Source organism: Macrosteles quadrilineatus, unplaced genomic scaffold (assembly GCF_028750875.1).
Source record: "Macrosteles quadrilineatus isolate MER2022 unplaced genomic scaffold, UCM_ALF_1.0 Scaffold_30__1_contigs__length_1495292, whole genome shotgun sequence".
Taxonomy (NCBI): domain Eukaryota; kingdom Metazoa; phylum Arthropoda; class Insecta; order Hemiptera; family Cicadellidae; genus Macrosteles; species Macrosteles quadrilineatus.
Genome location: NW_026542623.1, coordinates 635,421 through 652,880, shown reverse-complemented (window position 1 = coordinate 652,880; position 17,460 = coordinate 635,421). Strand labels below are relative to the sequence as shown.

Sequence of the window (17,460 nt, the reverse complement as noted above, 5' to 3'; positions counted from 1 at the left end):
TAGTATTTGTGCACCGTCAAATGATAATTCAAAAAGTGTTTGTGCTTCATCCCCTCCGGTCTTATCTAAAGCTACAGTATCAGTAAAGGTAAATTCTACTCTGGCTGATGCTTTGATTGATACAGGAAGTTCTGAGAGTTTTGTCAGCAAACAGTTTGTTCAACATCACAGCTTGCCATGTCGTCCTGGAAAACTTAGTGTAGCTATGGCATCAACATCACTTAATTCTGAAATAAATGAAGTCTGTCTGGCAAAGTTAGAACTTTCAGGGCACGTTTATGAGGATGTAAAATTGTATGTCATGAAAAATCTGTGTGCTGACGTTATAATTGGCCACGATATCTTACGAAATCACTCAAGTCTTGAAATGACATTTGGTGGAAACAGTGCTCCTCTCAAGATATGTGGCCTTGCTCAAGCTGGAATTGAACCGATTCAGTTGTTCACGAATTTAACTCCCAACTGTAAACCTATCGCAATTAAGTCGAGACAGTATACCTGAAGATAGTGAGTTCATAAAATCTGAAGTTTATAGAATGCAACAAGAGGGTATCATAGAAGAGAGTCAATCACCTTGGAGAGCACAAGTTCTGGTTGTTAAGGGAGAATCCAAGAAGAAAAGGATGGTTATTGATTACTCCCAAACTATTAATAGATTCACTGAGCTAGACGCATATCCTTTGCCGAAAATTGAAACAATTGTCAACGAGGTGGCCAAGTACAAATTTTATAGCACCATAGATCTGAGCTCAGCGTATCATCAAATACCAATTGTGGAAGGTGAGAAACCATACACTGCCTTTGAGGCAGATGGTCGATTATTCCAATTAAAACGAATCCCGTTCGGAGTAACTAACGGAGTGCCTGCTTTCCAAAGAGTCATTAACGGAATCATATCACAGGAAAAACTAGTAAAAACCAAGGCTTATTTAGATGACATTACTATTGGGGGAGACAGTGAAGAAGAACATGATCGGAACCTTATTAATCTGGAGGTGTTAATCATTACAATAATACAGCACATTGTCCATTGGTTGCTCGATATTATAGCTATTCCCTATCATAGTGAGTTTGACAGAACAGATGAAGCCTATTGTTTTTAACATGAAAACTATGAAGTGTTGACACTAGGTTATGAGCCTTTTAGACCTAAAACTCTAGTTGCTAGCTACTTAGGTATTTTTTAATTTTATTTTGATGATGAAATTGTGTATTTAATCATGACTAGCAGCAACACTTATGCCAAACAGCAAGGGAAAAACAAAAGATGGTTAGGCACAATTAGGGAAAAAACTATCGCAGCAAGGTCCAGCGAGCGTTAAATAATCCAGCCCTGAAGTGTGAAAAAGCTGATAACATTTTATAGTGAAAACACCCAACGTAAGCTTTTACATTTTGAAATAAGCGGAAAAATCCAATGTGTTCAAATTTTAACAAGAAATTTACTCATTTCAAACTTAAATTTAACATCTTAACAACCAGTTTGAAACCGAGAAACTATAGTAAATCAACATGTTTTCATGGTTTTGAATGATTTGCCTTTATACAAAATTAGTATTCACCAACAAATTCTAGCGTACAAAAGCCTTTTAGATGGCAGGGAACCTAGTTACATACATTAAGTGAGCAAACGTCAAAACAACATAAAATGTAGGTCATTGACAGATGCACCACGGTGGATTGTGATTATGAAAAAATATTGTCAGCAGGAGACGTATAAGGTGACTGTAACAGTGAAGGCAAATAATCATGAATAACAGTCTTTTTATATTCACACTAATACATCAGGTATTTCATAGTTTATAAGTAGATTTTTATTGCTCTCAGTTAAACAGTTAGTTATTGATAAGTTTTTGTATATTTTTTTTATATTGACAATTTGATATTGGTTGAACTAATGTTATGTATGTCCTTACTAAACTGACACTTACATTTGTTATTTTGTTCTAAGGAAACAAACATATGCAATAGCTAGACTAATTGAATAGCTCTGCAAGTGCTGCCAACCTATGTATTTTTTTCAACAACAAAATATCCCAAACAGTAGAGAATGTCATCATTCTTCATTCTTTTTCGTTGAATTGTTCTTAAAAAATATCAATATCACAAAATATGTTGTTTGCAACGTTGTTCGGCAGAGATATTAAATTATACTTTTAAAATGTATTGTTAGTATTAAATACCCTGTGTTATATGATTTTATGTGTTATAATGTATTTAAATTTTACGGTTATAAATAACTAGACTAGAACAATAGATTCATCAGTACTGAAGTTAAATTCAATTCACAAAGTTAAGAGATTAATGAAGACTTAAGACCTGAATTTTATAAACCTACCGTTTGTATTCAAACTGGTTCATAAAAGAAATTCTACATTTACAGTATATCCCATAGCCACTACAAACAGCATGGCCCAAGATAAAAAAGTGTACAATGCGAGAATTTAACTAAAATTAATCTATTCTCCAAAATTACAACTGGATATATAACCACCCCTTTCCCCATGAAAAAAGGGCTGGTTCTAAATTATTTTAAAAAAATGCTAGTTACACGTTTGACAAGTTTTCAAAAATCAAACAATTTATTTTACCCAGTGTTTTAGATACCTACAGACACATACACCTAATACAACAATTTGAGGGAACAATACTTTTGGCTTGTGGGGCCCTAAAGCCATCAAGTGCAGTGGCCCAAACCTTTATCTTACTTAAAACATGTTCTACCATACAAGAAAACTTGATTAAATTATAAAATCCGTCCTTAAAACCTTTCTAATTCCAGATATTGCAGTCAACAGCAGTGCCTCCGGGATATATCTTCAACAAACTCTTCCCACAAGCTGGACAATCTACCGGATATCTTCCAGGACCGACATCCGGAGTTACACCTCCAGCCTCAGCCTTTCCCATTCCCGGAATAACAACTTTATTTCCTGGCTTATCGGCGATGCTTCCTGAATTGTCAAATGCCTTTGGATCAAATCCATATTCAGTTACTGGAACATTCGTAAATCCTGGCACATATACTCCTGGAAATGTTCCAGCAATTACAAATTTTCAAAACGTAATGCTTCCCGGACTGTCAAGCACTCCAGGATTGACTACTGGATATGGTCCTGGAACTTCAGATTCAGCCTCTGGAACTTCCGGAGCTGGAATTCCAGGAATCATTCCAGCTATTACTGCACCCTTTTTATCAGGAATCGGTGCAATTCTTTCAGGATCACAATACCTTTCGACACCTGCTACATCTAGTTCTGATGGGACTACTGGATATCGTCCTGGAACTTCAGATTCAGCCCCTGGAACTTCCGGAGCTGGAATTCCAGGTATCATTCCAGCAATTACTGCACCCTTTTTATCAGGAATCGGTGCAATTCTTTCAGGATCACAATACCTTTCGACACCTGCTACATCTAGTTCTAATGGGTTTGTAGCACCTAACATTCCTTTTGATCAAATCAAAAACCAGATTGACGCAGCCAAAGCAAACCTTTTTCAAAACGGACTGACGAACGGCATTTCACAAGCACTCTCAGGATTTTTTCATGGTTTGGTCAATCCTGTGAATACATCAGCAACGAATATTCAAAGTAGTTAAATTGTATCTATTATTTAGGGGTGTGCGATGCAGCATATTTTTTTCGATTCGATGCATCGATGCGATTCAAAGAATTTCGATTCGAATCGATGCGATTCGATTCGATGCAGGACGGCATGATTTTCTTCAAAAATTAAATACAACATGTGTTTCTGTAATGGATCCTTTACCTTAAAAAAAGTTAAAGTAAAAAATGTACTAAATAAAATTATGAACAAGAGGATAGTTGCTGACCTAACCTCATTAATGGACACTGCTTATTTTATGGTTGGCCTAAGGAAATTCACCCTTCATTAACAATTAGAATAAGCCTATATATCAATAAAGCAATCGTTAAGTTTATTATTATTGACCTGTATTAAATAAAATAGAGTTTATTTTATGGTAGTATTGTTACTTAGTTTTCACATTTATATTTGTTGGCTTTCAATACTTCTGGTTCATTCTTAAATCAGCACGAACCAAAAAGTTGATAATCAGTGTTTACTGTCTATTTTAGTGATGGTCGGATCCGATAATCGGACTACCGGATCCACCGGATCTGAGCTAGAACCGACGCCCAATCGTATCCACAAAAAATCGGATATTGGGCTGGATCCGGTTTTAATGGATCCAATTTTATTTATACTATTAACACAAAATGGGCGAGTATTTGAGATTTTGAGTTCGAGTAAAGTACGGCCTTAAAACTCGAGCTTATCTTTGAACTCACTAGTTTGGTATAAAATTGCAAAAGATCAATATTTGTAGAAATGTAACTTGTGTTTACATAAAATGATGGATAATTTGTATTACTGTAGATTCTACAGTCATACAAATATAGAAATAAGCAAGAGGTAGTTGTCCTAACCTATTTTTATAGATGTCACGACAGAATAGGTCAACTCAAAACAGTCGCCGGCGACCGACTGGCAATGGCAATGGTATACTGACTTGACACAGAATAGAATGACATGATCGGTAGTGATTTCGTTTTAAAGTAGGCCTACTGTTTGACAATAGAAAATTTCTCTACTGAACTGTTACGTAAGCAATAAATTTATGTTTATACAAGTCAGAATAGAAACACTATAAAGGCAAAACAATAGAAGGGAGGCAGGCGTTGTGCAATGACCTCGAAATGAGCGGAATAGTAACATTGAGTAGGGGGTTGGAAGGGGGGGGAAGGGAAGGGTGAGACCTTTGAGCTATATTTAGACTAGACTTTCACCACTTCCCAAATGGCTCGGTACGGGGATTACAATAGCAGGTTTTTTCCTTGCCTGGTTTGACTTTTGTCTTTTTGTGTAGGAGATTTGAATAATCAAAAATATAATTTGAATTGACCACAATTATTTAGCATTGATAATACAATTTGCAAGGGACCAGGAGGAAATAGAACAAAACACTAAAATTAATAGAATAACACACAAAGTAAACAACAAATTAAATACAGAACACGGTGATTTAACACTGTCACTGTCACTCAATTTTGTTGTCTAGAAGGGTCAGTGAACTAATCAATAAATAGCCAAAACCAGTTTCCTCCCCCTCTAACCACCACCCCTCCCCCCCTAAGCCGGGAGACCCAACACTTTGTCCTTGAAACACCCTAGCCTCTGAAACAATAAACCCTTACACCTGCGTTGCTGTTTTGACAACAGGTTTATGAATGCGTTCACTATTTTGCATTTTCCAGAATTAACTATCAATTATTATTATTTGCAAGTTACAAATACGAACTACATGACATTAGGGTATTCAATGACCCATGTATTATCAAAAATTTATAATTGATTACTTATTTTGATAATAAAAAGCATTCGTAATGAATGCAGCACTTATTGATATATATTTATAATCATCAAAGTATCTGTTACTTTATACAAAACAAAATAGGTACAAAATTGTGTGGCCAGTCAAACTTTATAAACAAACATTTTATTCTATAAAATACAGATGGTAAATAGGGGTTGGTTTAAAGGAAATAAAATACAAAACAGATTAATTCATGATTTTGATAAACGATAGAAAGGTTATGGGATTGATTGAACTAAAATAACCACAGGGAAACTTGTAAGTCGTCAGCCACAATCGGTTTAATCAGTACATCGTTAAGAGAGAGAGGGGGGAAAGAGAGAGATAGCAGATAGGGGCGTTTGATAGGGAATCTGAAAAAGTAAACAAACAAGGAACAACGACGCGACAATACTCGTTTATAACCTTATCGTGAAATCTAGGTCTTTGTAAGACAAAAGAAAATCACACCGTTTTAAATTTTAACCTAATTTTATACTCTTTACAAACAAACACGTCCTACATAACGGTTCTTGATATTTATCAATGTATCTTAGCAATCGTCACTTGCTCCATTGAAACACGAACGTCGATTGGCTGACATGACAGTGCAGCGTGGCCTCTCGACCAATGAGAACTCTTGTTACATACTTTGATTTATCTTAGATGGTCAACATTTACCATTCATTATAATATTACAAAATCGACATGGACTATGCGTATGGTGTTTTTCAATCAAAACTTATGTTATAGTAGCACTTAAAACTTCACTTAAACTCTTAAACTAGGTAGATAGTACAGATATAATATGGATCTACTTTTTGGTGCAATAGGCAAGTGCAAGCCTAACCCTCTTGACTTCGATGTTGTAATTGAATCGAATTTTTCTAATGATGCGTAATGCAGGGATGAAACTGAACATTTAGACAAGTTTAGGTTATTATTATTTTGTTCTAAAAATAAAAATAATACATTTAAAGGTCTGACTTATTGATACAGACATTTTTAGTATAATTTCGTGTTGAGGACACTCGCGCGCCGGTTGTCTGAGACTGAATTCTGACTGTCTGACATCTTGAATGTAGATGTAGATTGTATTGTGTTGTGCAATATCATCTGCCTGCAGAGAGAACAGCTGAAAATAAACTTTAGCTGTTTTGAACTAAATAGTGTGCTAAGTTGGTTACTAAAGTTGTTAGCGTGATTACAAAACTAATAGATATCAAATAAATAAATGTTAAAATAAAATATTTATCCATCCCTGTCGGCTGTCGGTATCGGCGGAATCGGGCGAAATCGATGTTTGGCAATCGATTCTTGATACCGATATTCCTAGTATCGGCAATGTCCGAGTATCGGTGGTAGCGATAATTGACACTTCCCTATCTAAAACTCATTTTGGAGTCCTAAATTAGTTTTTAATATGCATCGGGACGTAATCGTTGCAACGGGAGTTAACCGATGCATCGGTCTTTTTCGATGCATCGGTCTTTATCGATGCATCGAGGCCAAATCGATGCATCGTGATTTCGATGCATGCTGAATCGAATCGCGATTCGATGCATCGAATCGAATCGAAATTTCGATGCATTTTCGATGCATCGCACACCCCTACTATTATTTACTGAATTTATGAATAGACTGTGATGACATTTTTCAATAAAAACTGTTGGTGTACATGACTTTCTATTAATCTTGTGACTTGGTGTACAATTAAGTAAATAAGAGTAAATTATTGTAAAAATCTGTTTTCAACAAGAGTCGGGATGGAAATTGTCTGTATATTCAGTGTATGTATAAGAGATCATTATCTATGAACATGAAATGTGTTCTTGCATATTTTACCCTAAATATGAATGCAGGATTAAGTTGATATCTTGAACCGCTTTCTGAACACCTAATTGATAAAGTATTAGAAATCCTGTCTTTGATCATTACATTTTTAGTCAGCATCTACGTCTGGATCATTAATGATCAAAGTATTTGTAATTATAATTGCCAATTGAGATAAATACAACAGGGCCTCTTTGCCAAAAATTAAAGAAATATCAGTGTAGAAAGAAGAGAGATGAATTGTATAGCTTTGTGACTGGCTGAACTGCTATGTTAGCCCTGGCCATTTATTTAAAGCAATGATCAAAAACAGCTGGATACAGTTTCAATGCATCAAAAAGCTAAGTGATATTTCTTTTAATTAAGCTGCGACTGTCTTACCCATTAAGCTATCCAGTTATTTACAGTGTCTTAATTATTATAGGTACAAAACTAAACTAATGACACAACAATATATACTACATACATTCTCCAAGGAATTGCTTGAGGCCCTCAGGAGTTCCTTCCTCGAAGTACTTGCGCTCAGACAGTGTGGTCAGTGTCTTGGTGGAGCTCCAGAACTCTGACTCTGGAGCCAGCTGTTCCTTCATCACTGTGACTAGAGAAGTGTTGAGTACCTGGAGTGTACGAGGTGACAACTGTCCTCTCTCATACAGAATCTGTTAACAGGTAACTCCAATGTAACAACAATAACCAGGTGTAAATGAAACATTGCTATAGACATGTCTAAAAAACACATCGGACACAGACTTGTCAGTTAATTACCTGAGCTGGAGGATGATGAGCAAACAGAGTGTGTAATCTGGAGCAATGCTTGTCATCAGTGAACTGTCCCAAGTGAAACACTGCTATAGACGTGTCTACACACTCTGTACACAGACTTGCCAGTTAATTACCTGAGCTGGAGGATGATGAGCAAACAGAGTGTGTAATCTGGAGCAATGCTTGTCATCAGTGAACTGTCCCAAGTGAAACACTGCTATAGACGTGTCTACAAATCACTCTGTACACAGACTTGCCAGTTAATTACCTGAGCTGGAGGATGATGAGCAAACAGAGTGTGTAATCTGGAGCAATGCTTGTCATCAGTGAACTGTCCCAAGTGAAACACTGCTATAGACGTGTCTACAAAACACTCTGTACACAGACTTGCCAGTTAATTACCTGAGCTGGATGATGGTGAGCAAACAGAGTGCGTAGTCTGGAGCAATGCTTGTCATCAGTGAACTGTCCCAAGTGAAACACTGCTATAGACGTGTCTACAAAACACTCTGTACACAGACTTGCCAGTTAATTACCTGAGCTGGAGGATGATGAGCAAACAGAGTGTGTAATCTGGAGCAATGCTTGTCATCAGTGAACTGTCCCAAGTGAAACACTGCTATAGACGTGTCTACAAAACACTCTGTACACAGACTTGCCAGTTAATTACCTGAGCTGGAGGATGATGAGCAAACAGAGTACGTAATCTGGAGCAATGCTTGTCATCAGTGAACTGTCCCAAGTGAAACACTGCTATAGACGTGTCTACACACTCTGTACACAGACTTGCCAGTTAATTACCTGAGCTGGAGGATGATGAGCAAACAGAGTACGTAATCTGGAGCAATGCTTGTCATCAGTGAACTGTCCCAGGTAAAACACTGCTATAGACGTGTCTACACACTCTGTACACAGACTTGTCAGTTAATTACCTGAGCTGGAGGATGATGAGCAAACAGAGTGTGTAATCTGGAGCAATGCTTGTCATCAGTGAACTGTCCCAAGTGAAACACTGCTATAGACGTGTCTACAAAACACTCTGTACACAGACTTGCCAGTTAATTACCTGAGCTGGAGGATGATGAGCAAACAGAGTGCGTAATCTGGAGCAATGCTTGTCATCAGTGAACTGTCCCAGGTAAAACACTGCTATAGACGTGTCTACACACTCTGTACACAGACTTGTCAGTTAATTACCTGAGCTGGAGGATGATGAGCAAACAGAGTGTGTAATCTGGAGCAATGCTTGTCATCAGTGAACTGTCCCAAGTGAAACACTGCTATAGACGTGTCTACAAAACACTCTGTACACAGACTTGCCAGTTAATTACCTGAGCTGGAGGATGATGAGCAAACAGAGTGCGTAATCTGGAGCAATGCTTGTCATCAGTGAACTGTCCCAGGTGAAACACTGCTATAGACGTGTCTACAAAACACACTGTACACAGACTTGCCAGTTAATTACCTGAGCTGAAGGATGATGAGCAAACAGAGTGCAATATCTGGAGCAATGCTTGTCATCAGTGAACTGTCCCAAGTCAAACACTGCTATAGACGTGTCTACAAAACACTCTGTACACAGACTTGCCAGTTAATTACCTGAGCTGAAGGATGATGAGCAAACAGAGTGCATAATCTGGAGCAATGCTTGTCATCAGTGAACTGTCCCAAGTGAAACACTGCTATAGACGTGTCTACAAAACACTCTGTACACAGACTTGCCAGTTAATTACCTGAGCTGAAGGATGATGAGCAAACAGAGTGCATAATCTGGAGCAATGCTTGTCATCAGTGAACTGTCCCAAGTGAAACACAGCTATAGACGTGTCTACAAAACACTCTGTACACAGACTTGCCAGTTAATTACCTGAGCTGGAGGATGATGAGCAAACAGAGTGCGTAGTCTGGAGCAATGCTTGTCATCAGTGAACTGTCCCAAGTGAAACACTGCTATAGACGTGTCTACACACTCTGTACACAGACTTGCCAGTTTATTACCTGAGCTGGAGGATGATGAGCAAAAACAGAGTGCGTAATCTAGAGCAATACTTGTCATCAGTGAACTGTCCCAAGTGAAACACTGCTATAGACGTGTCTACACACTCTGTACACAGACTTGCCAGTTAATTACCTGAGCTGGAGGATGGTGAGCAAACAGAGTGCGTAATCTAAAGCAATGCTTGTCATCAGTGAACTGTCCCAAGTGAAACACTGCTATAGACGTGTCTACACACTCTGTACACAGACTTGCCAGTTTATTACCTGAGCTGGAGGATGATGAGCAAACAGAGTGCGTAATCTAGAGCAATACTTGTCATCAGTGAACTGCCCCAAGTGAAACACTGCTATAGACGTGTCTACACACTCTGTACACAGACTTGCCAGTTAATTACCTGAGCTGGAGGATGATGAGCAAACAGAGTGCGTAATCTGGAGCAATGCTTGTCATCAGTGAACTGTCCCAGGTGAAACACTGCTATAGACGTGTCTACACACTCCGTACACAGACTTGCCAGTTAATTACCTGAGCTGGAGGATGGTGAGCAAACAGAGTGCGTAATCTGGAGCAATGCTTGTCATCAGTGAACTGTCCCAAGTGAAACACTGCTATAGATGTGTCTACAAACTCTGTACACAGACTTGCCAGTTAATTACCTGAGCTGGAGGATGATGAGCAAACAGAGTGCGTAATCTGGAGCAATGTTTGTCATCAGTGAACTGTCCCAGGTGAAACACAGCTATAGACGTGTCTACAAAACACTCTGTACACAGACTTGCCAGTTAATTACCTGAGCTGGAGGATGATGAGCAAACAGAGTGTGTAATCTGGAGCAATGCATGTCATCAGTGAACTGTCCCAAGTGAAACACTGCTAAGGACGTGTCTACAAAACACTCTGTACACAGACTTGCCAGTTAATTACCTGAGCTGGAGGATGGTGAGCAAACAGAGTGCGTAATCTGGAGCAATGCTTGTCATCAGTGAACTGTCCCAAGTGAAACACTGCTAAGGACGTGTCTACAAAACACTCTGTACACAGACTTGCCAGTTAATTACCTGAGCTGGAGGATGGTGAGCAAACAGAGTGCGTAATCTGGAGCAATGCATGTCATCAGTGAACTGTCCCAAGTGAAACACTGCTAAGGACGTGTCTACTAAACACTCTGTACACAAACTTGCCAGTTAATTACCTGAGCTGGAGGATGATGAGCAAACAGAGTGCGTAATCTGGAGCAATGCATGTCATCAGTGAACTGTCCCAAGTGAAACACTGCTAAGGACGTGTCTACAAAACACTCTGTACACAGACTTGCCAGTTAATTACCTGAGCTGGAGGATGGTGAGCAAACAGAGTGCGTAATCTGGAGCAATGCTTGTCATCAGTGAACTGTCCCAAGTGAAACACTGCTAAGGACGTGTCTACAAAACACTCTGTACACAGACTTGCCAGTTAATTACCTGAGCTGGAGGATGATGAGCAAACAGAGTGCGTAATCTGGAGCAATGCATGTCATCAGTGAACTGTCCCAAGTGAAACACTGCTAAGGACGTGTCTACAAAACACTCTGTACACAGACTTGCCAGTTAATTACCTGAGCTGGAGGATGATGAGCAAACAGAGTGCGTAATCTGGAGCAATGCATGTCATCAGTGAACTGTCCCAAGTGAAACACTGCTAAGGACGTGTCTACAAAACACTCTGTACACAGACTTGCCAGTTAATTACCTGAGCTGGAGGATGGTGAGCAAACAGAGTGCGTAATCTGGAGCAATGCTTGTCATCAGTGAACTGTCCCAAGTGAAACACTGCTATAGACGTGTCTACAAAACACTCTGTACACAGACTTGCCAGTTAATTATCTGAGCTGGAGGATGATGAGCAAACAGAGTGTGTAATCTGGAGCAATGCTTGTCATCAGTGAACTGTCCCAAGTGAAACACTGCTATAGACATGTCTACAAAACACACTCTGTACACAGACTTGCCAGTTAATTACCTGAGCTGGAGGATGATGAGCAAACAGAGTGTGTAATCTGGAGCAATGCTTGTCATCAGTGAACTGTCCCAAGTGAAACACTGCTATAGACGTGTCTACAAAACACTCTGTACACAGACTTGCCAGTTAATTATCTGAGCTGGAGGATGATGAGCAAACAGAGTGTGTAATCTGGAGCAATGCTTGTCATCAGTGAACTGTCCCAAGTGAAACACTGCTATAGACGTGTCTACAAAACACTCTGTACACAGACTTGCCAGTTAATTACCTGAGCTGGAGGATGATGAGCAAACAGAGTGTGTAATCTGGAGCAATGCTTGTCATCAGTGAACTGTCCCAAGTGAAACACTGCTATAGACATGTCTACAAAACACACTCTGTACACAGACTTGCCAGTTAATTACCTGAGCTGGAGGATGATGAGCAAACAGAGTGCGTAATCTGGAGCAATGCTTGTCATCAGTGAACTGTCCCAAGTGAAACACTGCTATAGACGTGTCTACAAAACACACTCCATATACTGACTTGCCTTCCACGTCCTATAAAATACAAAGACTATCAATCATCAACAATAATAAAATATAATATACATAACAATTATGGTATTATAGCCTACTAGTTACAGATAAATATTGAAAAATGTGTTAACACCTGATAGTTATCAGATAGTTCATAGCAAGTAGAGTAATTAGCAAGTAATTGTCAACAACATTTTCCAAGAAATGAAATTTATTGACAATAAGTTCACCAACCTACTTTTATTGTATTGAAATGTGTCGTAAGTAAACCAAAGAAACACATTTACGGATTTACGTGCTAACAGTGTTGAAGCAAGATGACAAACCTTTTCAGTGAGAGCCACCAGGAAGTTACTATCTGCGTTTACAGACTCTCCATCTTGAACACTGAACACTTTTGTTCCCTTCGTCGTCAGCTGGCAAATTTCTCGTTTCACAACTTTATCGAATTTTGTCGATTTTCCTCCTGTGAAAATTAACTTTAGTTACGAATTCCACATAGGTAATTAAATTGATACATATTTTATTCTGATTACTGGAATTGTTGTAGAAAACTATTCTGTACAAGATCCATGTCCATTGTTAAAAATGTTGGGGAAACTAATTTTATGTTAGAAGAACCATGTTAATTAGGCCTATTTTTGAACAAGCACAACCAAACTAACTGGCCTAGTTAGAAGCTTTAGAAGCTTTTAGAAACTGAATCTAAAATCTTAAAGTTGTCCGGGAAAATTCAGGAAAATTAAAAATCTGTTAAATTGAACAGTTAAGTTTAGATTTCATTGTACAGAATGCATAAATTTTTTGCAACAAACATGCATAGGTAGATCAGGCCGTGATTGATGGAAATTATCAAAATACTGTTAAGTTCAAAATGAAAAACCGAGTGAATCCCACTACAACTGGTGGTGTTCATCGGCACAATGGATTCAGTAATTGCAAGGAAAATAATCTATCACATTATTACGGGAAAATTTGAGTCTTTGTTGTTGATTTATCGTTTGATGTCTTTTGTGTTGAAATTTTATATGTATTATTACTTAATAACATTAATAGTTTATACAGGACAAGTTGTAAATTATTCAGTAGTCATATCTCAAACTAAACTCAGTAAAACAAATATTCCTTTTTGATTATTAAATGGTTATGGCTTTGGAAGCAGATGTTACTGTATTAGTCATTTACATCTAAATCATGAGTACTTAAAAACAGTTACTTGGAGATTAAGCATTTTAAAAGACATAAAAAATACACATAATTACATTATTTTACATTACATTATTTTAATTTTACCTCAGAATTATACCTAAACACTGTTCACAATTCGTGTACAGTACGAGTTTATCTACAACCGTTTTCATTCACCAGTCAGTCTCAACAACAGTCATTGGTTCTTACGACTAGTTTCAATCACCGACGTTTGACTGTTTCCAGTTATTCCAACGATTAGTTGACTGGTTCCAGTCACCGTAGGACCAGGAGTATGAAGTGACTAGTTTCAATCATATCTGGGAGAACAACAGACTAGTCGGTTGTTTTCAATCAGTTGTTCTCATCACTAGGTTTAACCGGATAAAACATTATCCGGGCCGGCCTTAGTCCCAAGGAGTCTGGATAGGATGGAGTCAACTGAAATATGTTTATTTAGAAGCATTGATAATGTTAGAAGAGGTAGAAAAAATACAAACTTTTAACCCTCTCGGCCATCATATCTGGCGTCTCGGTTTGTTCAACTCTGGCCACTTTATGCCCCCTCTCGACCATGGAGGCTGCGTACTTGCCGTAGGCTACCTCCGGGAAACCAGTGTGAGCAAATTCTCCCTGAAGTTAACAAAAATCAAAAAGATTAGATTAGATTTACACGCAACCAAAAATTCAGGATCAGTGTTTTATCAAACATTTTCTATCATCTCGGTATGAACTTGGATCGCTTATTAATACACAGAATTTTTGGGAAAAGCAGATATCTTTGCAAGATTCGGCCTACCTTATACATTGGTAAGAGAAATGGTGAAAAATGGCAAAATTGTTTGGAGAAAAGGCGAAATAAAGAAAAGAATTGGAAGAGTGATGTACTCCGTTGCTGTTGATGACATGCTATGGAGACGGCACATAAATCAACTTCGGAAGATATCGCATCTACATTATCCTTTGAATTATTTCATGGGGGAAGAGTTTGTACTGTCTTAAAACTAGGGGTGTGCGAGTATTCGAACATCGAGCTTTTTCGAGCCGAATAGGACGCTATTCGGCTCAGCTCGTGATTTTCAAAAAGTTCAAAATGTTCGAGCCGAATACTTATTGAACTAGCAAATAAAAATTAAATTAATAAATAAGGAACTAACTTTCATTTAAATTTACTCTCCTCCGTTTCATAATTGTGTCTTGATAAGCACGAACCTCAGCTCAGTCAAGACGCAATGATTATCGATCGTAATTTTGAGGAAACTACCACCTATTGCGTTGTCTTTCTAACACAACTATTCGTATCGTAATATACAACGCAGTGCGAGTGCGTGATTGGCTAAGTCGCTATGACGACACACGGTTGCCGTGGCAACCTACAGTGCGCACTGAGCACTGCGCCTTGTGTGGGAGGGGAGATTATACCAACAAACTATTTCAGGAATTCTATTTTGGGACGGATGAAAGATAAGGAAGAAACAAAAAGTGGTCACGTGTGCAAATGTGTGTGCAAATGTAGTGGGCGAGACAATAAGGCTGTAAACGAGTCCTGTCGTTGTTCTTTGTTTGTTTACTTTTTCAGATTCCTTATCATCAAACTTCCTTATCAAAATTCCTTATCTGCTATCTCTCTTTCTCTCTCTCTCTAACAATGTACTGATTAAACAGATTGTGTTTGACGACTTTTCTACTTATAAGTTTCCCTGCGGTTATTTTAGTTCAATCAATCCCATAACCTTTCTAATGTTTATCAAAATAATTAATTAATATGTTTTGTATTTTATTTCCTTTAAACCAACCCCTATTAACCATCTGTATTTTATAGAATAAAATGATTGTTTAGGCCTATAAAGTTTGACTGGCAAAACAATTTTGTACCTATTTTATTTTGTACAAAGTAACAGTTACTTTGAGGATTATATATATATATATTTTTTAATTTAGGTGTTCACTTAATAGGGCTGCTGATATATTAAATATTTAAGTAAATAAGTACAACTGAGCACCCTGAATATTATATTTTATAAAAAGAAGTGACATGTTTCGGACATTAGTCCATTTTCAAACTTCAAAATACATTAAACACTTAACCATTGTTTATATTTAAAATATAAAAATATAAACAATGGTTAAGTGTTTAATGTATTTTGAAGTTTGAAAATGGACTAATGTCCGAAACATGTCACTTCTTTTTATAAAATATAATATTCAGGGTGCTCAGTTGTACTTATTTACTTAAATATTTAATATATATCTAATATATAAAATTCTCGTGTCACAGTGTTTGTCTGCAAACTCCTCCGGAACGACTTCACCGATCGTTATGAAATTTGGTGTGTAAATTCTGTAGGTATGCGAATCGGACGTAAACTATTTCCCGTTTTGAAATTCTTAAAAGGGCTCCGCCCCAGTGGCTCTGGAGTTTCCCATGTTAACCTTATGAGAAATGGAATTAATGAATCTTAACAGCTGTTTCAATTAAACAAGTTGGTTCTGTTCTATGATGTTCAATAGCATTAAAGTTACAAGGATTACCAACAGGGTGCAGCACTATTATTTCTTTTACATTTATGACAACAGCTAATTTGCAACCAAAAGGTGAGTGAGCGTAGCGAACGAACTTCAACCTGGAGGCGAGTGAGCGTAGCGAACGAGCTAACCTGAAGGCAAGTGAGCGCAGCGAACAAGCTCCAACCTAAAGGTGAGTGAGCGTAGCGAACGAGCTCCAACCCAAAGGTGAGTGAGCGTAGCGAACGAACTTCAACCAGGACGTGATTGAGCGATGCGAACGAGATCATCTTGAAAATTAAACGTAACGGTACTTTCTTTCCATTGGTCTGTCTTAGGGGAAACCTATAACTTAGGCGATACGAAGTTCGCCGGGTCAGCTAGTATATATATATATATATATATAATTGTATATCAATAAGTGGCGCGTGCTGTAATGAGTGCATTTTATTATCAAAATGAGTAATGAGTTATTAATTTCTGATAGTACATGGGTCATTGAATACCATAATGTGATGTAGTTTCCTATTTGTATCTTGCAAATAAATAATAATTGATAGTTAATTCTGGAAATTAAAAATAGTGATCGCATTCATAAACCTGTTGTCAAAACAGCAACGAGGCGGTGTAAGGGTTTATTGTTTCAGACGCAAGGGTGTTTCAAGGACAAAGTGTTGGGCCACCCGGATTGGGGGGGGAGGGGGGCGGTGAGACTGTGTGAAGGGGAGGAAACTGGTTTTGGCTATTTATCGATTAGTTCGCCGACCCTTCTAGATAACAAAATTGAGTGACAGTGTTAAATCATCGTGTTCTGCATTTCATTTCTTGTTTACTTTGTGTGTTATTCTATTAATTCTAGTGCTTTGGTCTATTTCCTCTATATGTCAATTATATATTTTTTAATATATAAGTAAAACTTGTCCCTCCACCTTTTTGGATCCAAACCAACCATGTTCTTTTTTGAGTAATAGGATTCATAAAACAAAAATATTTTGTGCATGGAAAACAACAAGAATAATCACATGTTTTTAATTTTATTTTGTATTTATTTATACAAAATAGAATTAAATATTCATAGTAGTTACAATATACATATGTAATCGACTTGCTAGTTGTTTTGTCGTCATTCAAGGTCGCGTTGCTGTTCTGTTATGAAAGACAATCTGATTGTCTCAGTCTGCACTGCATATCTCTTCAGGCCTTCAATCGATATCCTTTTATTTCTTGCATCTTCATTTAGTTCAGTTCAGTTCTTATTGTGATTATCTACTATTTGATGT

The 17,460-nt window shown here is 37.7% G+C and overlaps 1 protein-coding gene across 1 annotated transcript in view; it reads right to left on the bottom strand.

Annotated features, from left to right (window-relative positions):
* LOC129005680 (DNA mismatch repair protein Msh6-like) overlaps positions 1 to 17,460 on the bottom strand; it is a 45,079-nt gene that overhangs the window by 21,826 nt on the left and 5,793 nt on the right. The window contains exons 7-10 of the mRNA XM_054434644.1: positions 14,176 to 14,308; positions 12,814 to 12,953; positions 12,374 to 12,508; positions 7,677 to 7,869 (exon numbers count right to left, since the gene is read on the bottom strand). Coding sequence (XP_054290619.1) covers positions 7,677 to 7,869; positions 12,374 to 12,508; positions 12,814 to 12,953; positions 14,176 to 14,308 — 601 coding nt within the window. The remainder of the gene's footprint in view (positions 1 to 7,676; positions 7,870 to 12,373; positions 12,509 to 12,813; positions 12,954 to 14,175; positions 14,309 to 17,460) is intronic.